At 46.3% G+C, this 23,948-nt stretch overlaps 1 protein-coding gene across 2 annotated transcripts; it reads right to left on the bottom strand.

The window, feature by feature from the left end:
* Positions 1–11,213: 11,213 nt before the first annotated feature.
* On the bottom strand, positions 11,214–18,736 carry LOC133561505 (B-cell receptor CD22-like). Of its 2 annotated transcripts, XM_061914824.1 has the most exons (9): positions 18,060–18,736; positions 17,643–17,978; positions 15,923–16,147; positions 12,846–13,130; positions 12,584–12,730; positions 12,407–12,550; positions 12,248–12,338; positions 11,999–12,053; positions 11,214–11,933 (listed from the first exon to the last, which is right to left on the bottom strand). In XM_061914824.1, exons 2-9 carry the CDS (start codon positions 17,884–17,886, stop codon positions 11,883–11,885), a joined length of 1,242 nt encoding a protein of 413 aa, XP_061770808.1. In that variant the 5' UTR covers positions 17,887–17,978; positions 18,060–18,736; the 3' UTR covers positions 11,214–11,882. The 2 variants fall into 2 exon arrangements, with proteins under 2 accessions (XP_061770808.1, XP_061770799.1); XM_061914815.1 differs by having other exon boundaries at positions 12,407–12,730.
* Between the last annotated feature and the right edge of the window lie 5,212 nt (positions 18,737–23,948).

The raw sequence follows: 23,948 nt of genomic DNA, 5'->3' as shown, positions 1-23,948 counted from the left end.
GACGGCTGGCAATCTTATAGATTGCGAGCTTTGATCAGCGGAAAAGACTGCTAAAACTGCTTGAGTTGTATGCCTAAGCCCCAGACCATTACTCAAGATAATCCCGGCAGCTATGAGTCCATCCATCCATCCATCCATCTTCTTCCGCTTATCCGAGGTCGGGTCGCGGGGGCAACAGCCTAAGCAGGGAAACCCAGACTTCCCTCTCCCCAGCCACTTCGTCTAGCTCTTCCTGGGGGATCCCGAGGCGTTCCCAGGCCAGCCGGGAGACATAGTCTTCCCAACGTGTCCTTGGTCTTCCCCGTGGCCTCCTACCGGTTGGACGTGCCCTAAACACCTCCCTAGGGAGGCGTTCGGGTGGCATCCTGACCAGATGCCCGAACCACCTCATCTGGCTCCTCTCGATGTGGAGGAGCAGCGGCTTTACTTTGAGTTCCTCCCGGATGGCAGAGCTTCTCACCCTATCTCTAAGGGAGAGACCCGCCACACGGCGGAGGAAACTCATTTGGGCCGCTTGTACCCGTGATCTTATCCTTTCGGTCATGACCCAAAGCTCATGACCATAGGTGAGGATGGGAACGTAGATCGACCGGTAAATTGAGAGCTTTGCCTTTCGGCTCAGCTCCTTATTCACCACAACGGATCGGTACAACGTCCGCATTACTGAAGATGCCGCACCGATCCGCCTGTCGATCTCACGATCCACTCTTCCCCCACTCGTGAACAAGACTCCTAGGTACTTGAACTCCTCCACTCGGGGCAGGGTCTCCTCCCCAACCCGGAGATGGCATTCCACCCTTTTCCGGGCAAGAACCATGGACTCGGACTTGGAGGTGCTGATTCTCATTCCGGTCGCTTCACACTCGGCTGCGAACCGATCCAGTGAGAGCTGAAGATCCCGGTCAGATGAAGCCATCAGGACCACATCATCTGCAAAAAGCAGAGACCTAATCCTGCGGTCACCAAACCGGAACCCCTCAACGCCTTGACTGCGCCTAGAAATTCTGTCCATAAAAGTTATGAACAGAATCGGTGACAAAGGACAGCCTTGGCGGAGTCCAACCCTCACTGGAAATGTGTTCGACTTACTGCCGGCAATGCGGACCAAGCTCTGGGATCGGACCGCCACAATAAGACAGTCCGGTACCCCATACTCTCTGAGCACTCCCCACAGGACTTCCCGAGGGACACGGTCGAATGCCTTCTCCAAGTCCACGAAGCACATGTAGACTGTGAGTCAAAAATGTTTAATTGAAATAATCAGCAAAACAACTCCTGAAGGGAATTGCACTGCATAGGACAAAATCTACCCTGTAACCAAAGAAACAAAAGCAGTAACCAATATTGGATAAACATGCGACAAAAGCTAATTACACATGCATTAACATGCTAGGCTATGGACAACAGTTAGGAAACTTATCATCGGACAACTGCTTCAATATTTGCACCGGTATCACGAGGTGGTGTGTGGTGGTGGTGCGGTGAGGAAAGAATCTATGACCGACTACCGAAAAATGTAACAGGACATTGTGCTCTGATCTCACTCCTCATGCCCACCTCAAAATCCCCCATAACAGCACGAGAATTATTAACACGCCTGAACCGTTTAATACCCGAACATTGGAAAATAACTAGACGTGATGTAAACTGGCAAAGTGTTGGGGATCCAACTTATATCGATGCAATAGGTGTACCTGACGAGTACAAATTGATAGATCCAGTTGCATCCGTCTCTTGGTGGTGTACTTAACAAGAATGTTGACAGAACAAACTACGTCCACTACAACGTACGGAGATCAGGGAATCGGACACAGGCCGGATTTGAAACCGTCGCTGAGCAACTCGCCGCCACCTCCCCTATGGACTTTCAAAACCGTATGGAAAAAGGAGGCGTGTGCGTGATATTTGGTGATCAGTGTTGCACGTTCATACCCAACAACACTGATACAGAAGGTAGCCTGACCAGACCACTGGAAGGTAGCCTGACCAGACCACTGGAAGGCCTGCGTACTCTCAACGGGGCTATAGAGCGTTTTCCGTTCGGGCTCCAGTACTGTGGAATGCCCTCCCGGTAACAGTAGAAGCATTTAAGTCTCACCTTAAAACTAATTCGTATACTCTAGCCTTTAAATAGACTCCCTTTTTAGACCAGTTGATCTGCCGTTTCTTTTCTTTTTCTCATATGTCCAACTCTCCCTTGTGGAAGGGGGTCCGGTCCGATCCGGTGGCCATGTACTGCTCGCCTGTGTGTCGGCTGGGGACATCTCTGCGCTGCTGATCCGCCTCCGCTTGGGATGTGTTGTGGTTTACTAAGGACGTGACGGCAAACGGACACCAGGTGGCAGTAGTGTACAGAGATTTAATATATATATATATATATATAAATGTTAAATCACATATCTATAATAATCAAACAATAGAAAACGAACTAAGGGAATGGAATGTGAACTATAGATTCAAAAGTGTATGTGGTGTGAGACTATGTGTGTAAGTTAACTGGAGTGTCTTACCAAAGTGTTGGAGGTGCGTGTTGAGAGACGCGATGCAGTCCAATAAGGGCAAGACCGGCAGGGTAGTCCGTGCAAGGAAGCGAGGAGTCGAGGGACGAAGGAAGAAGCAATCCGAGGACGAAGGAGATCCAGGGAAGAGTGAGATGCACAGCTCACTTTGCAGGTGACGGAGAGTTCTGCGGGGACACGGGAAAAGACACTGAGAACCACGGAGAGACTGAACACAAGGAGAACAGGATTTGCATAATGCAGGATGATCGCTTACTGTACTTCAGAGAACTAAGTTCCCGCAAGGATCCCTGGGTCCACTGGTCTCTCAAGCAGCTCCTCGTCATCAGTCACAGGTGTGTAATGCGGCCGGCTGCGGCAAAGAGTGGGCGCGGTCCGCTTGATGAGTGCAGGGGCGTGTCTGGAATGCGCTGTCAAGCGGGTCCTCAGGTTGGACTCGCAGAATGCGCATGTCCCACAACAGGATGTTTATATATCAGTAGTAGTGGCTTTCAGTAGGCCTTAAAACTGGAGTCAAAGGTTACAAAAAGTGCAAGGTTTGTGATGATGTGCTTCGTTGAGGCCTTCCAACTTCACACTTCTGAGCATGGCGTCGTCCACTCGCTCCACTTTGAATGTGAACATGTGGTCCTCAGCCACCGCTTGACGTGCACTCTACAGGTGAGTTTCTCCTTCCGATCGTCTCGTCCTTCGACTTTCACTTGGCTGTCTTCTCCAAACTCTTCCGTAATCTCACGGCTCCTCAGCTTTGTTTTAAACTCTACAAATGTTAGCTTGTCGCTACTCTGTGTCACGTCAACAGAGAACGGTTCCAATGCATCAGGCAGGCCTTTTAATATCTTCGCGGCCTGGAAGCCATTGCTGGTCTTGTCGTCCTCGTCCGGCCCTGAGGACGACTGGGTGGTGTGCATGGATCAAAGATGACGCCGGTGAGGAATTGTTGAACAAAAGCTTTATTTGATCAAGCGAGCCCCACCTTACAGGTTCTGCAACAAACTTGGAGGATACTCTGGAATGCCCTCCCGGTAACAGTTCGAGATGCCACCTCAGTAGAAGCATTTAAGTCTCACCTTAAAACTCATCTGTATACTCTAGCCTTTAAATAGACCTCCTTTTTAGACCAGTTGATCTGCCGCTTCTTTTCTTTCTCCTATGTCTCCCCTCCCTTGTGGAGGGGGTCCGGTCCGATGACCATGGATGAAGTACTGGCTGTCCAGAGTCGAGACCCAGGATGGACCGCTCGTCGGGACCCAGGATGGACCGCTCGCCTGTGTATCGGTTGGGGACATCTCTACGCTGCTGATCCGCCTCCGCTTGAGATGGGACTCTCGCTGCTGTCTTGGATCCGCTTGAACTGAACTCTCGCGGCTGTGTTGGAGCCACTATGGATTGAACTTTCACAGTATCATGTTAGACCCGCTCGACAGCCATTGCTTTCGGTCCCCTAGAAGGGGGGGGGGGGGGGGTTGCCCACATCTGAGGTCCTCTCCAAGGTTTCTCATAGTCAGCATTGTCACTGGCGTCCCACTGGATGTGAATTCTCCCTGCCCACTGGGTGTGAGTTTTCCTTGCCCTTTTGTGGGTTCTTCCGAGGATGTCGTAGTCGTAATGATTTGTGCAGCCCTTTGAGACATTTGTGATTTGGGGCTATATAAATAAACATTGATTGATTGATTGATGATTCATGACCCTAGATGAGGAAAAGTCAGCAAATTTCAGCAAGAAAAAGAAAGGATAACCAGTACTTTGATCAACACAAAAACTGAAATGGGTCAAATTGACCCTCAACATATAGAAGGGTTAAATACTTTACAATACTCTTCTTTGTTCTATTTATTGGTCTCAGCCAGTGTGGACAAAGCCCCTGCTAGAAGAAGTTGTTAATGTGTTTATACTCCCATCCTACCATGTATTTTTTAAACCGGTTTCCGAACTCTAAATGGGTGAATTTTGGCGAATTAAACGCCTTTCTGTTTATCTCGCTGGAGGCGATGACGTCAGAATGTGACGTCGCCGAGGTAACACACCCACCATTTTCATTTTCAACACATTACAAACACCGGGTCTCAGCTCTGTTATTTTCCGTTTTTTGGACTATTTTTTGGAACCTTGGAGACATCATGCCTCGAAGGTGTGTTGTCGGAGGGTGTAACAACACTAACAGGGAGGGATTCAAGTTGCACCACTGGCCCCAAGATGCCAAAGTGTCTGCCGCCAGACCCCCATTGAATGTGCCGGAGTTTCTCCACATTTTACCGGCGATGCTAAGACAGACATGGCACAGAGATGTATGGACAACCTGCAGATGCATTTGCAACGATAGTCAACAAAATCAAAAAGGTGAGTTTTGTTGATTTTGACTGCCAGCTAATCGATGCTAACATGCAATGCTAATCGATGCTAACATGCTATTTACCGGCGGTGCTAAAGCAGACATGGAACAGAGATGTATGGATAACCTGTAGATGCATTTGCAACTATATTACGTTTCCTTCCAACCACATGTAATGCGAAACAAACACTTACCAATCGACGGATTTAAGTTGCTCCAGTGTCAAAAGATGCGAAAGTCCTGATCGTTTGGTCCGCACATTTTACCGGCGATGCTAACGCAGCTATTCGGCCATGCTATGGCTATGAATAGCATCAATAGCTATTCGCTCAATAGCTTCAGTTTCTTCTTCAATATATTTATACTCCAACCATCTGTTTCAATACATGCATAATCTGTTGAATCGCTTAAGTCGCTGAAATCCGGGTTTGAATCCGAGCTAATGTCGCTATATCTTGCTGTGGTAGTCCCATTGTTTGTTTACATTGGCAGCACTGTGTGACGTCACAGGGAAATGGCCAGTGTCTTCGCAGAGAGCCGAAAATAAGGTACTTTAAAGCTTTATTTAGGGATATTCCGAGACCGGTAACATTTTGAAAAAAACTTCAAAAAATACAACAAGCCACTGGGAACTGATTTTTATTTTTTTTAACCCTTTTGAAATTGTGATAATGTTCCCCTTTAACTGTTGGGCACTAACAAGCCATCTTTTAAAGAGCTGCAGGAGCTATCTAAGGCAGTGGTTCTTAACCTGGGTTCGATGGAACCCTAAGGGTTCTGTGAGTCGGGCTCGAGGGTTCGGTGGAGGTCAACACACACCCGACTCATCGTGTAAATACAAACTTCTCCCTATCGGCGTATTACGGATACGGCAACAGCAGAAGTCAGACTGATTTGCAGGTGTGTCATTTGTTGTGAGTTTATGCACTGTGTTGGTTTTGTTGTTTGAACAAGTTGATGTTCATGCACGGTCCATTTTGTGCACCAGTAAAAACAACATGGTAGCACTTTAGCATGGGGAACATATTCACCATTAATTAGTTGGTTATTAACATGCAAATTAGTAACATGTTGGCTCTTAACTAGTCATTATTAATCAATCAATCAATCAATGTTTATTTATATAGCCCCAAATCACAAATGTCTCAAAGGACTGCACAAATCATTACGACTACGACATCCTCGGAAGAACCCACAAAAGGGCAAGGAAAACTCACACCCAGTGGGCAGGGAGAATTCACATCCAGTGGGACGCCAGTGACAATGATGACTATGAGAAACCTTGGAGAGGACCTCAGATGTGGGCAACCCCCCCCCCTCTAGGGGACCGAAAGCAATGGATGTCGAGCGGGTCTAACATGATACTGTGAAAGTTCAATCCATAGTGGCTCCAAGACAGCAGCGAGAGTCCCGTCCACAGGAAACCATCTCAAGCGGATCAGCAGCGTAGAGATGTCCCCAACCGATACAGGCGAGCGGTCCATCCTGGGTCCCGACGAGCGGTCCATCCTGGGTCTCGACTCTGGACAGCCAGTACTTCATCCATGGTTATCGGACCGGACCCCCTCCACAAGGGAGGGGGGGACATAGGAGAAAGAAAAGAAGCGGCAGATCAACTGGTCTAAAAAGGAGGTCTATTTAAAGGCTAGAGTATACAGATGAGTTTTAAGGTGAGACTTAAATGCTTAAGTACTTCATAATTTCCTTATTTGGCAAGGCCTTATTATAACCCTAACCAAATAACTCTAAATTAAGTCTTGGTCACTTAGAATATGTTTCCCTAGTTTCCAAAAAACTCTAAATTAAGTCTTTGTTACTTATTTTTGAGTAAAGAGGGGTTCGGGGAATGCGCATATGAAACTGGTGGGGTTCGGTACTTCCAACAAGGTTAAGAACCACTGATCTAAGGGCATCTTTCCTTGTTGGAATAATCCCCCAACACATTTTGGGACTTGGGTTGGATGAAATACGGACCAATATAAAAAGAAATGTACACACTACAATTTACAGATACTTCATATTCCCCCCTTCGAGGCCGTTTAACGACTTGATAAAAAGACCGGCCCAATCAAATGAATGCCCTGTTTTAGATCCGAGTTCATACTCTTTCAGGCTACTTTTAAAGCAATAAAGTCTAAAAAGAATCAGTCTGATTCGGCTAACCTAACCACACCCGTAGGTCTTTTTCTGGCCACACATCCCTTTTAAAGAAGCAATCAATGGAGACTAGACCCCTGTTTCCCCAAGATAACGCTGAGTTTGGGTGTAGCTTTCAGTGAACCGACAGGTCAACTATGATTTTCTAATCCATCTTTATTGTTTTGCCATTTGTTTTCTATTTATTGATACATTTTTGTTATTCCTATTTATTTGCTTATTTAAACTGTTTTCTGGTGAATGCAGAGACGGAAAACAGTTAAGTTCCTCTTTGATGCGAGGTCAGGTATAAAAGGCAGCAAGAACTAAAGGCGATGGTGTCGAAAGGGGTGGCACACCCATCCATCCATCCATCATCTTCCGCTTATCCGAGGTCGGGTCGCGGGGGCAACAGCCTAAGCAGGGATACCCAGACTTCCCTCTCCCCAGCCACTTCGTCTAGCTCTTCCCGGGGGATCCCGAGGCGTTCCCAGGCCAGCTGGGAGACATAGTCTTCCCAACGTGTCCTTGGTCTTCCCCGTGGCCTCCTACCGGTTGGACGTGCCCTAAACACGTTCGGGTGGCATCCTGACCAGATGCCCGAACCACCTCATCTGGCTCCTCTCAATGTGGAGGATCAGCGGCTTTACTTTGAGTCGCTCCCGGATGGCAGAGCTTCTCACCCTATCTCTAAGGGAGAGCCCCGCCACACGGCGGAGGAAACTCATTTCGGCCGCTTGTACCCGTGATCTTATCCTTTCAGTCATGACCCAAAGCTCATGACCATAGGTGAGGATGGGAACGTAGATCGACCGGTAAATTGAGAGCTTTGCCTTCCGGCTCAGCTCCTTCTTCACCACAACGGATCGGTACAACGTCCGCATTACTGAAGAGGCCGCACCGATCCGCCTGTCGATCTCACGATCCACTCTTCCCCCACTTGTGAACAAGACTCCTAGGTACTTGAACTCCTCCACTTGGGGCAGGGTCTCCTCCCCAACCCGGAGATGGCACTCCACCCTTTTCCGGGCGAGAACCATGGACTCGGACTTGGAGGTGCTGATTCTCATTCCGGTCGCTTCACACTCGGCTGCGAACCGATCCACCCATCCATCCATCCATTTTTTCTACCGCTTATTCCCTTTGTGGTGGCGGAGTACCCAGAGGGAACCCACGCATTCACGGGGAGGACATGCAAACGCCACACAGAAAGATCCCAAGCCTGGGATTGAACCCCAAACTAGTCAGGACCTTCGTATTGTGAGGCAGACGCACTAACCCCTCTGCCACCGTGAAAACAAAACACAATCCACACCTGACTGCGGAAAAGGTGTTGCAGCAGGCGCAGGGGGATTCCTGCAGACCACATGCAGTCGCCAGGAGAGAACCTAGCGACTGCTAGCAAAATGCACTCTGCTAATATATTATGCAGACTAATCAATTTCAGGTGTGTCCGGTTCTTCTGCCAGCCCCACAACAAACTATGGAAGATAGAGAAATAGGCGAGAAAGGCGACACAACAGAGTCTGCAGAGACATTATTTTGTCAGTTGGTTTTCTTCTGATCACCACCTGGGGGTGAGTTGGCTGCGATGGTGGGGGAGGATGACGGACAGACCTGGCAGGCCCAAACACATTTTGAGGGTCTGCTGGGATCGCCTAGCAGAGTCTCCTGTCAGAGAGTTTCAATTCCCACCTTTGGAAGAACTTTGAACATGTCACGAGGGAGGTGCTGGACATTGAGTCCGAGTGGACGATGTTCCGTACGTCTATTGTCCAGGCGGCCGATTGGAGCTGTGGCCGCAAGGTGTTTGGTGCCTGTCGTGGCGGAAATTCTAGAACCTGCTGGTGGACACCAGCGGTGAGGTATGCCGTCAAGCTGAAGAAAGAGTCCTATCGAGTTATTTTGGCTGATAGGACTACGGAGGCAATAGACATGTACCGACAGGCCAATTGGTGTGTGGCTTCAGCGGCCGCGGAGGCAAAAACTCGGACATGGGAGGAGTTCGGGGAAGCCATGGTATACAATTTCCAGACGGCTTCGAAGCAATTCTGGACCACCATCCGTCGCCTCAGGAAAGGGAAGCAGTGCTATGTCAACACCGTGTATGGTGGGGATGGTGTTCTGCTGACCTCGACTGCAGGTGTTGTGGATCGGTGGTGAAGGGAATACTTCGAAGACCTCCTCAATCCTACCAACATGTCTTCCTATGAGGAAGCAGTACCTGGGTAATTCTGTGGTGGTATTTTCTATTTCTGGTGCTGAGGTAGTTAAAGAGCTCCTCGGTGGCAAGGATGAGATCCGCCCGGAGTTCCTTAAGGCTCTGGATGCTGTGGGGCTGTCTTGGTTGACAAGACTCTGCAGCATCGCGTGGACATCGAGGGCGGTACCTCTGGATTGGCAGACATGGGTGGTGGTTCCTCTCTTTAAGAAGGGGAACCGGAGGGTGTGTTCTAACTATCGTGGGATCACACTCCTCAGCCTTACCGGTAAGGTCTATTCCGGTGTACTCAAGAGGAGACTACGCCGGATAGTCAAACCCCGTATTCAAGAGGAACAGTGGGGTTTTTGTCCTGGTCGTGGAACTGTGGACCAGCTCTATACTCTCGGCAGGGTTCTTGAGGGTGTATGGGAGTTTGCCCAACCAGTCTGCATGTGCTTTGTGGACTTGGAGAAGGCATTTGACCGTGTACCCCGGGAAGTCCTGTGGGGAGTGCTCAGAGAGTATGGGGTAACAGACTGTCTGATTGTGGCGGTCCGCTCCCTGTACGATCAGTGCCAGAGCTTGGTCCGCATTGCAGGCAGTAAGTCGGACCCATTTTCAGTGAGGGCTGGACTCCGCCAAGGCTTCCCTTTGTCACTGATTCTATTAAAAACTTTTATGGACAGAATTTCTAGGCGCGGTCAGGGCGTGGAGGGTATCTGGTTTGGTGGCTGCAGCATTAGGTCTCTGCTTTTTGCAGATGATGTGGTCCTGATGGCTTCATCTGGCCAAGATCTTCAGCTCTCACTGGATCGTTTCGCAGCCGAGTGTGAAGCAACTAGGATGGGAATCAGCACCTCTAAGTCCGAGTCCCTGGTTCTCGCCCGGAAAAGGGTGGAGTTTCCATCTCCGGGTTGGGGAGGAGCTCTTGCCCCAAGTGGAGGAGTTTAAGTACCTCGGAGTTTTGTTCACGAGTGAGGAACGAGTGGATCGTGAGATCGACAGGCGGATCGGTGCGGCGTCTTCAGTAATGCGGACGCTGTATCGATCCGTTGTGGTGAAGAAGGAGCTGAGCCAGAAGACAAAGCTCTCAATTTACCGGTCAATCTACGTTCCCATCCTTACCTATGGTCATGAGCTTTGGGTTATGACCGAAAGGACAAGATCACGGGAACAAGCGGCCGAAATTAGCTTCTTCTACCGGGTGGCGGGTCTCTCCCTTAGAGATAGGGTGAGAAGCTCTGTCATCCGGGAGGAGCTCAAACTAAAGCCGCTGCTCCTTCACATGGAGAGGAGCCAGATGAGGTGGTTCGGGCATCTGTTCGGAATGCCACCCGAACGCCTCCCTACGGAGGTGTTTCGGGTACGTCCAAGCGGTAGGAGGCTACGGGGAAGACCCAGGACACGTTGGGAAGACTGTGTCTCCCGGCTGGCCTGGGAACGCCTCGGGATCCCCCGGGAGGAGCTGGATGAAATGGCTGGGGAGCGGGGAGTCTGGGCTTCCCTGCATAGGCTGCTGCCCCCGCGACCTGACCTTGGATAAGAGGAAGAAGATGTATGGATGGTTTTCATTCCTTTTAACTTATATTTGGGATATTTATTGATCTGAATTCATTCTTCTTTTAATTAGTCTCTCTGTCTGTTCCTTTGTCCGTGCATGAGCGATGTATTTCTATTCTTGCCTTTCTTCCTGTTGGACATTCCAGCGCGGGAATTGAAAATATGAATATTTTAAAACAACTTGGTTGTTCATGGTCAAGATGTCCGTCACAGGGAGTCTTTGTATTTTGATTGTCTCTGAGACCCAGAGCCAGGTGTGTGAAGAGAGGGAACTTTCTCACACTTGTCCTTGTCTCCTCAGATGTCATCCTTCTGGAGCTCATTTTTGGTGAGTTTGTCAAAGAGATGACATGAGAACAGTGACAAGGACAAGTGGGAGAAAGTTCCCTCTCTTCACACACCTGGCTCTGGGTCTCAGAGGCAATTAAAATACAAACAATTGTACATCAAAGTAAAAGGTACATCAAAGAGACTTGTTTATTTTGGCTATTTACCCACAGTAAAGCGTTCGGGACAAAATGACCCGCAACATCATCTTTGTATACAAACGTTGCAAGACATTCCACTACTCAACAAAGTGTCCAGATTTTTACAATACTCTTCTTTTTTCTATTATGGGTGTCAGCCAGTGTGGACAAAGCCCCTGCTAGAAGAAGTTGTTAATGTGTTTATACTCCCATCCTACCCCACATACCTCTGAGGTCCACAGTGCATGATTCCCAGGCGCCCTTTGTTCTCCCCTCACCTGGGAGGTGAGGGGAGAACAAAGGGATGGGTCAAATGCAGAGGACAAATTTCACCACACCTAGTGTGTGTGTGACAATCATTGGGACTTTAACTTAACTGTTGGGCACTAACAGGCCATCTTTTAAAGAGCTGCAGGAGCTATCTAAGGCAGTGGTTCTTAACCTGGGTTCGATGATCGAACCCTAAGGGTTCTGTGAGTCGGGCTCAGGGGTTCGGTGGAGGTCAATACACACCCGACTTCTCCCTATCGGCGTATTACGGATACCGCAACAACAGAAGTCACACTGATTTGCAGGTGTATCATTTGTTGTGAGTTTATGCACTGTGTTGGTTTTGTTGTTTGAATATTTTAAAACAATTTGGTTGTTCATGGTCAAGATGTCCGTCACAGGGAGTCTTCTGCATCGATATTCTCATAGTCGCCAGGGTCCAGCTCCTGACAAGGGGACATACCATGACAGTGAGACTGGATTCATGACACCAGAACCAACAAGATGTCACCTCTACAGTCTCAACGAGCTCATTTGGATCCGCGGTGGACGAGGGAGACGTCGTCCTGCGATTGGAATAAAAAAAAAAAAGACCTGCTGAGCTTGTCCAGGAAGTACAAGTAAACACCTTTGGCATCATGTTCATGTTAACCAAAACAGGATCCGTTTTTACAAAACAACATTTCACACCAACATTGTGGGTTAATTGTGTTAGAATGTTTCATCAGATTAATGATGATGGATTAATCTGCATTTTTACCTGAATTCCAGAGTCAGAATGATCAGGATGCCCACGAACACAACAGCAGAACAGAACAGCCTGATGATGTTTATTGTTCTACAGGACATTCCTACACACGGACATACAGTAGATGTCTTCAGGAGACACAGATGTGTTTTGGACATGAGGGGGTCTTACCGTTCACGCTCACGTGCACACCAATGATGTGGCGCCCCCTGCTGTTGTTGGCCTCACAGTAATAATCATGGCCACCCTGCTCTGTGACGTTCCTGATGGCGAGCATCTGACCTGGACTGATGTCTTTGATGGTCAGCGTCTGACCTGGACTGATGTCTTTGATGGTCAGCGTCTGACCTGATGCCAGAGGAGACGACATGTTCTCCTTGTACCAGGTGTAGCTAGCGGCCGGGTTAGCATCGCTGCTGCAGGTCAGATTCACCAGACTGCCAGCCGCCAACTCGTTGGACTGAACTACGGACACGTACGGACGCTTTGGAGCATCTGAAGAACAACATACTTTCATGCAGGAACTCTGGATCATTCATGGAAACTGTCATGAAATAACAGGATCCTCTTCACATACTAAACATCCATACTGGAAATGGGTTGTACTCACATTGGACGTCAATGAAGACGGGTTCTGATGTCTTCTTCCCCAGCTGGTTCTCCACAGTACACCAATACTCTGCTGAGTCTGAAGACTTGAAGGGCTTGAAGACCAGTTGTCGGCCTTTCCTGAGGACTTCATCATCTGAAGACACATTCTTCTTCTTGTACCAGCAGTAATCAACTGTTGCTGAGGAGTAGTCGAAGTTGTCGATGTCGCAGGTCAGTGTCAGGGGACGACCCTCCAATATGTCACCAATAGGACTCAGAGACACTGAGGGTCTTTTCAGGACATCTGGAGGAAGAACCAAGAAGTATTGAACAAACATTCTTCTTTTCAGCACAGACAAAAACATGAGTCAGTACAGCAGCAGCAGACCTCCACCCAGGCCAAACACTCCTCAACACCTTTTACTGCTCATGACGTCTTCCACTCCAGCCCTGTAGGTGGCGCCAGTGCCCACTACACTTGACAGTACATCATATTTGCCAACCCTCCCGAATTTCAGTGCCTCTCCCGAATTTCTCCCGATTTCCAGCCGGACAATGAGGCGCGGACCTGAGTGAGGACAGCCTTTCGTCACGTCCGCTTTTTCTCCATATCAACAGCGTGCCGGCCCAGTCACGTTATAAAATCCACAGCTTTTGGAGAGTTCACAACAAGAAGGAGACGAAGCGGAAGAAGGAAGAAGAGACAGTCATGGCGACGACGGGTAAGAGGAAGAAGAAGTACTCTTGCAAGTCATCAGAGAGGGTGTTGAGCATGGTTAGAAAGATAGTGACCGAGAATAGAATGAGGGTGGACAATTCAACCCTAAACTCACTCCGTTCCTGCAAATTAAATTTCACAGATGCTACCCATACTTATGCTCCTTCAAAGAATATGCTAAAAAAAAAAAAAAAAATCAAAATAATAAATATATAAGGGCGGAGAAAAACTCAGGAGCGGGACTTTCGCAGGGCAGTTGGGCAGCACCGCCGGGGCCCCAACAAGGGAGGCAAGCAGCCCCCCCAACCCGGCACCAGGCGGGCCCGCACAGCCGCAGTGGAAGGAGGAAGCCCAAGGAGACCCGGGGCCAAAGGCCCAACAACCCACGAGAGGGACAGCCCCCCCACCTAACCCAAGGCGGCTGCCCAGGCACCCCCATCCACCCCCGACCGCCAGACCACCCAAAAATCGGCCCGCCAGACAGTAGTGTAATAATGCTCATTGTCATTTCTGTATTATTTTTTATTTTCGTTAACTGCTTATTTGCTATCACTTTTAACCATCATGTTTGTACATGTCGTATTTGCTGATGTTGCTCTATTGTTGTTGTTGATGTTTATCTGTCTAATCCACACATTTTCCCCCTCCGTCTTCCTTTTTTTTCTCTTTCTCTCTTTCTATCTCCTCCTGCTTTGGCCCGGCTGCACCAAAATAATAATATAAATACATTTCATAAAGTCAAATACAAATAAGGCATCAAGGGAAGTATCCTACACTTCTCTTTTGTAAAGTAAATCTGAACAGCCGATATGGGCATCTACATCAACTTTTATCATTATTTTTTTTTTTTTCCCAAGATGGCGCTGCTGTAGTGGCTGCTGTAGGCAGGAGCTCTGTGCTCTTGTGTCATCCTTTTGTGTTTCCTTCTTGTTTTCATGGGTTATTATATTTTTTTGCCTTCTGGTCCAGGACCCTTTGGGACCGTGTGACAAGGGGTGGCACTTTCGTGACCTCTGTGGTGCTTTTTTTGTGGACTTCTGAATCCGCCTCCCGGGAGCCTTTTGGCCATGGAGACCAGCTGCTGGGTCTCTGCTACACCAGAGTCTGTTTGGAGGGACTGGAGGAGATGCGGATGAGGGGACAGGACTGCAGAGCTAGCACTGAGCTACTGGGACGGAGAGGCTTCGCTGTGTCTTGGCTGGATGAGCAGGTGTCGGACACCTCAGTCACCTTGGACGTATCCTCGCTCATCCATGCGGACTGGACACTGGAGAGTGGAGTCGGCTGTCTTGGTTGCTTTGTTGGGTCTGCTCCTGTCTCTGGCCATGCTCCCTCCACCCCAGCGGACGACTGCGTGGAACACCGCAGAGGCCACCACAGTGGATATGTTTCTTTTACTTTTTATTCATAGCTGTATGTAGAAGTGTCTGGTTGTATCTGCTGCTTTAATGTCTTTAATGTCCTCTGTGTTCTTTGATGTTTGATGTTTCCCTCTTACACACATGGAAGAGGGATGTGTACTATGGCTATGAGTTGTTGTTTTTTTCACTTGGCCTCAGTCTGCACCCCCACTCCAGGGCCCAGGCTAAGACCGATTTTTTAAATTTTATTTTAATCTTCTATTCTTTTCTCCCATCTTCCCCCCGTTTACCTGTATGTCATCTTTTTTGTAAAGGGCGCTGGAAGCCGGCAGACCCGTCAGCAATCCTGTTCTGTCTCCCTGTAATGTTTGTCTGATCTTGAATGGGATTGTGCTGAAAATTTTAATTTTCCTGATGGAACTCTCCTGACGGAATAAATAAAGTACGATCTAATCTAATCTAATCTATCTAATATATATGTACAAATATATACAATTTTTATTTTTATTTTTTTCATTAGAAGAAAAAAAAATGAGAGAAAACAATGTATGTATTTCTTCTTTGGATCATGTGACATCCTTCCACTAGGTTTGATGAAAAATTGTATGGCAAAACAGGCTAACTAATTAACTATCTGACTAACCAACTAAATAATCAACTAACTAACTAGCCTTCCTTTGGATAAACAATACATGTAACAAATATGCAAAGAATGTTTGTCAAGTATGACTATTTCTGTACAATAAGTGTTTCACAGACAATACAGAGTAGTGATCCAATGAAAGGTTCATGTCTCATAATATTTAAAGTGGGGTTTTTCTGCTTGATTTTGCCTCAATGCCTTCCTGCCGAAGTCTACCTAGCAACAAGTGCGACCTAAGCAGGAATAATAACTACTGTGTTGTTTGTGTTGTTTACTACTTTGCAGTTGGAAGACAAACAAGAAAGATTTGAGTAGTTTTCCTACTGAAGTGCTTTGTAGCACAACATGTTTTTCTGGAAGAAAGAAGCACTCACACAGGCGAGGAGAGATGCTGATATGTTGATGTTGTCGTGCAGCACAGGTGATGTAGTCTCCAGGTGACAAGGTGACTTCTACTTTGGTTCCATACTTTATATTCACTCCATTCTTCTGCCACACAAAAGACAAAGGAGCTTCTAGAAGGCAGCTTGTATGACACAACATTTGTGCAACAAGGTGAGAATCTTCAACTCTGACTGACATCACCTGCACCTGCACAGCTGGAGGCCAGAGGAGCAAACATGAAAGATGTCATATTAATATTGATTGGAGATGCAAGTCACACAACATACACACATGACTGCTTCATCTGGAACACCACTGTCCAAAGTCCAGTTTGCAGCCCACAGCCTTCTTGTGATTGGCTGCTGACTTATTTCTAAATAAAATTACACTTCATCCGCATTAAAACACTAGAAAAGATTAGTGACTCGGCAGAAAATTCTAAAATAATGTAATATACAGTATTGTACGTAATATAGATGTTTTATTGTCTAATCTAATGTATTCATTGTACAAAACCAGGGAGTTCAGTTGAATAGACTGCAAAGACAAGATATTTAACGTTCAAACCGGTAAACTTTGTTATTTTTTGCAAATATTAGCTGATTCGGAATTTGAAGCCTGCAACATGTTTCCAAAAAGCTGGCACAAGTGGCGAAAAAGACTGAGAAAGTTGAGGAATGCTCATCAAACACTTATTTGGAACATCCCACGGGTGAACGGGCTAATTGGGAACAGGTGGGTGCCATGATTGGGTGTAAAAGCAGCTTCCATGAAATGCTCAGTCATTCACAAACAAGGACAGAGCGAGGGTCACCACTTTGTGAACAAATGCGTGAGAAAATTGTCCGACAGTTTAAGAACAGCATTTCTCAACCAGCTATTGCGAGGAATTTAGGGATTTCACTATCCACGCTCCGTAATATCATCAAAAGGTTTAGAGAATCCGGAGAAATCACTGCACGTAAACGATGATATTACGGACCTTCAATCCCTCAGGCGGTAATGCATTAAAAAAGTGATATCAGCATGTAAAGGATATCACCACATGGGCTCAGAAATACACTTCAGACAACAACTGTCAGTAAATACAGTTGGTCGCTACATCTGTAAGTGCAAATTATAACTCTACTATCCAAAGCGAAAGCCATTTATCAACAACACCCAGAAACGCTGAGCCCGAGCTCATCTAAAATGGACTGATGCAAAGTGGAAAAGTATTCAGGGGTCTGATGTGTCCACATTTATAATTTTTGGGGGGAAACTGTGGACGTTGTGTCTTCTGGGTCAAAGAGGAAAAGAACCATCCGGATTGTTCTAGGCGCAAAGTTCAAAAGCCAGCATCTGTGACGGTATCGGGGTGTAGTAGTGGCCAAGGCATGGGTAACTTACACATCTGTGAAGGCACCATTAATGCTGAAAGGTACATATAGGTTTTTGAGCAACATATGTTGTCATCCAAGCAAAGCTATCATGGACGCCCCTGCTTATTTCAGCAAGACACTGCCAAGCCACGTGTTACAACAGCGTGGCTTCGTAGTAAAAGAGTGCCGGTACTAGACTGGCCTGCCTGTAGTCCAGACCTGTCTCCCCTTGAAAATGTGTGGCATAACATGAAGCCTAAAATATCAGACCTGGACTGTTGAACAACTTAGGCTGGGTTTTGTAACATAGTTGTATTATTTGGGCATGTTTGGTCAGGTGTGTTCATACCTGCGACTGTCAAGGTGCTTCCAGGTGAAATACTACTCCATTCAGAATGAGTGGTGAATTTGAAGCGGTACTCAGCAGAATCATTCTGCCTCACATTTTTAATTCTCAGTGTGCTTTTTCCAGAAGTCTCAGAAGGTAAATCAAGACGAACTTCATAGTGAGGGTCTTCAGTAAAGAAGGGGTTCCACCGGTGACTAGAATCTGTGCGGAACCAGAATTGTGTCAGGATATTTTCACAGCTCATGTATTCACAGGTAATGTTCACTGATGATCCTTGGATGGCACAGATGTGTCTCTTGTGGTAAACCACCTTGTTACATGACCTGTACCCCACACCTGAAAGACGGAAGAAGCATTGAGCTGAGTCAGCACAAAGTTACATGTGACGTGCAGCAGAAGACTGAAGAGTCCACTCACACTCTGGAGGAGACACAGCTTGCTCGTGTCCTCTCACAGCACAGGAGAAACTGTTTACGTAGTCATACTCTTCTACTGTGTACTCTTGGGACTTTGCATCTTGGATTTCCTCTCCATTCTTATACCAGACGTATGAAGAAGTAGACAAAGTACTGCAATTGGTGCTGACACACTTCAGAACATCCCCATGACTGGGATCTGGCACTTGTACTTTCAGATCTGGAATGAAAGGAAAACTTCAGTCATTTCAAAATAAAAGTCTTCATGTCCACTTCCACCAAAGGGCAGTACAGTTTGGCTCGGTTTTTGTCCTCACAAGTCGTGACGGGTAGCAAAATAACTTGTCAGGAAGCCAAGTGCATTTGTAGGGCAGCCAAAGGGGCGGAGCTAGATACAGTGCAGTGTGTTGATTGGAGGACAGCGAATGGTGACTTCCGGAATGTGAGGACGCCCAAAAAAGCCAAGATGTCCTCCATTGTACAAGTTTGTAGTTCTGCGTTGGCGCCACGTTATGACCATTTAGTGTTGCCAATCAACCTATCCCCAGGTGCATGTCTTTGGAAGTGGGAGGAAGCCGGAGTACCCGGAGGGAACCCACGCAGTCACGGGGAGAACATGCAAACTCCACACAGAAAGATCCCGAGCACGGGATTGAACCCAGGACTACTCAGGACCTTCGTATTGTGAGTCAAATGCACTAACCCCTGAGCCACCGGGATACCGTACAACTGACCACGAAATGATAATACCCAAATAAGAGTTTCAACTTGTTAATCAATTCATGGTAAAGACCGGTTCCCCATACCGGGACTCGAACCCGGCCCGCCTGGGTGAAAAACAGGAATCCTAACCGCTGTCATGTCTATGTGATCATGTTTTGTTTTAGTCATGTTCTGTTTGTTTTTTGGCCACTCATTTCCTGTTTTTGCACTTCCCGGGAAAACAACCACCTCAGAGTCCATGTATCGACAACCCCTTGTCACACCGCGGTGAGTGCTGTCTTGTCGTGGTTTCTACTGTCTTGTGAATTGCAAAAGAAACTCCTCTCGTTTCAAGTCACCTGCCCTTCCTTTTGTGTCATCAGTCTGACATCATCCCTGACCCCTGATTGTTTCCACCTGTTCCCCATTACCCTCATGTGTCTTATAAGCCCACGCCTCCCTTTGTTCTCTCCAGCATCCTGTCCGTGCCTTGCCTCGTCTGGTGTTTGAATACCTGGATCCTTACTTCCTTTGTTTGCTATTTTGAGTTTTCTTTTTCTCCTCCTCAGCAGAGTGATTTTGTGTTATTTGTTACTAGTTGACTTTGCACGTTAAGTCCATGGTCACCAACCTGGGCTTTCGTGTTGGTTGACAGTGATTTTAAACTGGAGCGTCAGATTGGCACAGTGGTGAAAGACAGATTTTTTTTTTATTCACGTCATTTGGCCAAGGTTAAAACCTTCTTTCTAGGCAACAGTTTGAGACAGTAATCCATGCCTTTATCACATCTCGGCTAGATTATTGTAACTCTTTGTATTTTGGAATTAGTCAATCCTCCCTCTCACGTCTGCAGCTGGTCCAAAATGCAGCTGCCCGACTTTTAACCAACACAAGAAAAAAGAGCATGTTACTCCTGTTTTAGCCTCCCTCCACTGGCTGTGTTTCAGAGTCCGTTTTAAAATGATCTTACTCGTTTTTAAATCCTTACGTGGTCTTCTCTGAGCTGCTCCACCTCTATGCCCCCACCCGGTCCCCCGGGTCAGCTGACCAGCTGATCCTGGAGGTCCCCAAATCAAAGCTCAAGCTCAGAGGGGACAGAGCCTTCTCTGTTGTGGGTCCCAGACTCTGGAACCATCTCCCTCCCCATGTGAGACAGGCCCCTTCTTTGGCTATTTTTAAGACCCTTCTTAAAACCCATTTTTATTCACTGGCTTTTAACCCAGCATGAGACTTTAAACAGTTTTTAACTTTGAACTTTTTTAACTGTTTTTAAGTTATTTAACTGCTTTTTATCTCACAAATTGTTCTTAGGGTAATTTGTATTTGCTTTTTCAATGCGTTGCCATCCAAGCAACGTTATCATGGACGCCCCTGCTTATTTCGGCGAGACAATGCAAAGTCACGTGTCACAACAGCGTGGCTTCGTAGTAAAAGAGTGCCGGTAATAGACTGGCCTGCCTGTAGTCCAGACCTGTCTCCCGTTGAAAATGTGTGGCGCGTTATGAAGCCTGAAAAAGCACAACGTAGACCCCGGACTGTTGAACAACTTAAGCTGTACATCGAGCAAGAATGGGAAAGAATTCCACTTGAAAAGCTTCAAAAATGTCTTTCCTCAGTTCCCAAACGTTTACTGAGTGTTGTTAAAAGGAAAGGCCATGGAACACAGTGGTAAAAATGCCCCCGTGACAACTTTTTTGCAATGTGTTGCTGCTATTAAATTCTAAGTTAATGACTATTTGCATAAAAAAAACCAAGTTTCTCAGTTGGAACGTTAAGTAACTTGTCTCTGCAGTCTCTTCAACTGAGTATCAGTTGAAAAGGATTTGTAAATCATTATATTCTGTTTTTATTTACCATTTACACAACGTGCCAACTTCACTGGTTTTGGGTTTTGGTATGTTCACGTTCGATATGTTTTCAATAATTATTTTAATCTTGATAATACCACATGGAGATATGTTAGAATTGCTGATTGATTGAAACTTGTATTAGTAGATTGCACAGTACAGTACATATTACCTACAATTGACCCCAATAAGTTTTTCAACTTGTTTAAGTCGGGGTCCTCGTTAATCAATTCATGATATGATGTGGTTTTTTTTAAGTCGGACTAAGTAGGACATCACTGAAGGCCTATAGGGGTGTGGAATGCATGCCCCGCCTACAACCACCACTTGGACTTCCTGACCTCAAACTGGACTGATCTTGGTGGAAATGTGTTTCATGGAAAGCAGTACCAGTGACGGTCACATTGACACCAGGCCTGACGATGAAGTCTCCTCTGGAATGGTCAGTTGTGAATCTGAACGTGTACTCGTCACTCCGTCTCACGTCTGCGATGGTCAGACTGCAGATGTTGCCATGACACTCAGACTGCACACCACCAAAGTACTGAGGGTCCAGTCTTAGATCTTCAAACGGATCTTTGGTGGACCAAAATGTTTCCTTGACCTTGATCTCACGCCCGTTTTCTGTGGGCGGGAACTTAAAGTCGCACTGAATCTTCACAGTGGATCCTTTAATTGCACAGATCTCCGTCTCAGAGTAGGTCCCCCCCCACTCAGCACGGAGCAGCCCTGAAACACACAACAACATCAATGACATCATAAAATGATATCTAGCGACGCCGAGATCATTATTCGTGCGTTCGTTACGTCTCGTCTCGATTACTGTAACCTATTGTTTTCGGGCTTCCCTATGTCTAGCATGAAAAGATTACAGTTGGTACAAAATGCGGCCGCTAGACTTTTGACGAGAACAAGAAAGTTTGATCATATTACGCCTATACTGTATATACACCCTTATATACATATATACATACATATAAACAGCTTCCCAAAAAATGCTCAGTCTTTCACAAGAAAGGATGGGGCGAGGTACACCCCTTTGTCCACAACTGCGTGAGCAAATAGTCAAACAGTTTAAGAACGACGTTTCTCAAAGTGCAATTGCAAGAAATTTAGGGATTTCAACATCTACGCTCCATAATATCATCAAAAGGTTCAGAGAATCTGGAGAAATCACTCCACATGAGCGGCATGGCCGGAAACCAACATTGAATGACCGTGACCTTCGATGCCTCAGACGTTACTGTATCAAAAACCGACATCAATCTCTAAAGGATATCACCACATGGGCTCAGGAACACTTCAGAAAACCACTGTCACTGTGATCCGTTTTTTTTTTTTGTCATGAAAAAGGGACGTTTTTTGTGGTTGGTGCACTAATTGTAAGTGCATATTGTGTTTTTTTATGTTGATTTAATAAAAAAAATAAAATAAAATATATATATATTTTTTTTTTAAATAAAAATTAACAATAAATTCTTCTGCGGCTCGGTACCAATCGGGCCACGGCCCGGTGGTTGGGGACCACTGCTCTATATCATAAAAAAAAGTGTGAAAGGTAAAAAAACGTTGCCATGGCTATTGTTATTTAAATGTTTCCCTTGTGGTTTTTATCATTATTTTACTCCTTGTTTATTTGTTGCCAATCTATATGTGGTTCTTCTTTGGAGTTATATTATTTAAAGTTGAGTTTTGGTGGTACTTTTTTTATTGAATAAAATTAATCGTTGTGTTAATGATCGTTATTTCAATATCACTCAAAATGATGGCGGTTATCAATTTTGCCATAATTGTCCAGCCCTGGCTATAACTCAGGGGGAAAAATATACAAACATTTTGTTTTTTTTGCTAAATACGTGAAGGAAGAAGGGAACTGATAACTATCAGGGGGTTTCACATATGTAAATATATTGAATGATGGTATGTTTAAATATAAAGCAGTAAAGTTGTCAAGTTGTGTAAACGGTAAATAAAAAGAGAATACAATGATTTGCAAATCCTTTTCAATCAATCAATCAATCAATCAATGTTTATTTATATAGCCCTAAATTACAAGTATCTCAAAGGGCTGCACAAACTACGACGACATCCTCGGTAGAGCCCACATAAGGGCAAGGAAAATCTCACACACAAAAAAAATGCATGCAGAAAGTCTATGTAGGAAAGCAATGTTTTATCAATCAGAGTCAGGACTTTAACCAAATAGAAAAAGTAGATGTTTAGTACCTGGCATGCAGAGAAGGAGGACCACCAACCCGGTCTTCAGACTCATACTGGAGTAAGTGAAGAAGTAGAAATGTGTGCGTCCACAGGTCGCTAAGAGAAGGTGGTCATGACGTTCAAAGAAATCGAGAGGAAAGAGTGACTGTCTTCCTCTTTATCTTATTGACATGCAAGAATAAACCCACCCCATGAAATGCACTTTTGCTGCGGTTTTTCTTTGCAGGTTCCTCTAATAACTTCAGCACACTTATTAAAAACATGTCTTCAAAGCGAGCAATAGAGGGCTTTAAAATGTCACTTATCAATCAATCAATCAATGTTTATTTATATAGCCCCAAATCACAAATGTCTCAAAGGGCTGCACAAATCATTACGACTACAACATCCTCGGAAGAACCCACAAAAGGGCAAGGAAAACTCACACCCAGTGGGCAGGGAGAATTCACATCCAGTGGGACGCCAGTGACAATGCTGACTATGAGAAACCTTGGAGAGGACCTCAGATGTGGGCAACCCCTCCCCCCCTCTAGGGGACCGAAAGCAATGGATGTCGAGCGGGTCTAACATGATACTGTGAAAGTTCAATCCATAGTGGCTCCAACACAGCCGCGAGAGTTCAGTTCAAAGCGGATCCAAGACAGCAGCGAGAGTCCCGTCCACAGGAAACCATCTCAAGCGGATCAGCAGCGTAGAGACGTCCCCAACCGATACAGGCGAGCGGTCCATCCTGGGTCCCGACGAGCGGTCCATCCTGGGTCTCGACTCTGGACAGCCAGTACTTCATCCATGGTCATCGGACAAGGGAGGGGGGGACATAGGAGAAAGAAAAGAAGCGGCAGATCAACTGGTCTAAAAAGGAGGTCTATTTAAAGGCTAGAGTATACAGATGAGTTTTAAGGTGAGACTTAAATGCTTTTACTGAGGTAGCATCTCGAACTGTTACCGGGAGGGCATTCCAGAGTACTGGAGCCCGAACGGAAAACGCTCTATAGCCCGCAGACTTTTTTTGGGCTCTAGGAATCACTAATAAGCCGGAGTCTTTTCAACACAGATTTCTTGCCGGGACATATGGTACAATACAATCGGCAAGATAGGATGGAGCTAGACCGTGTAGTATT

The sequence above is a fragment of the Nerophis ophidion genome, linkage group LG01 (assembly GCF_033978795.1).
Source record: "Nerophis ophidion isolate RoL-2023_Sa linkage group LG01, RoL_Noph_v1.0, whole genome shotgun sequence".
Lineage (NCBI taxonomy): Eukaryota > Metazoa > Chordata > Actinopteri > Syngnathiformes > Syngnathidae > Nerophis > Nerophis ophidion.
Note: the sequence above shows the minus strand (reverse complement) of the source record. Positions and strands in the feature narration are given on the sequence as shown.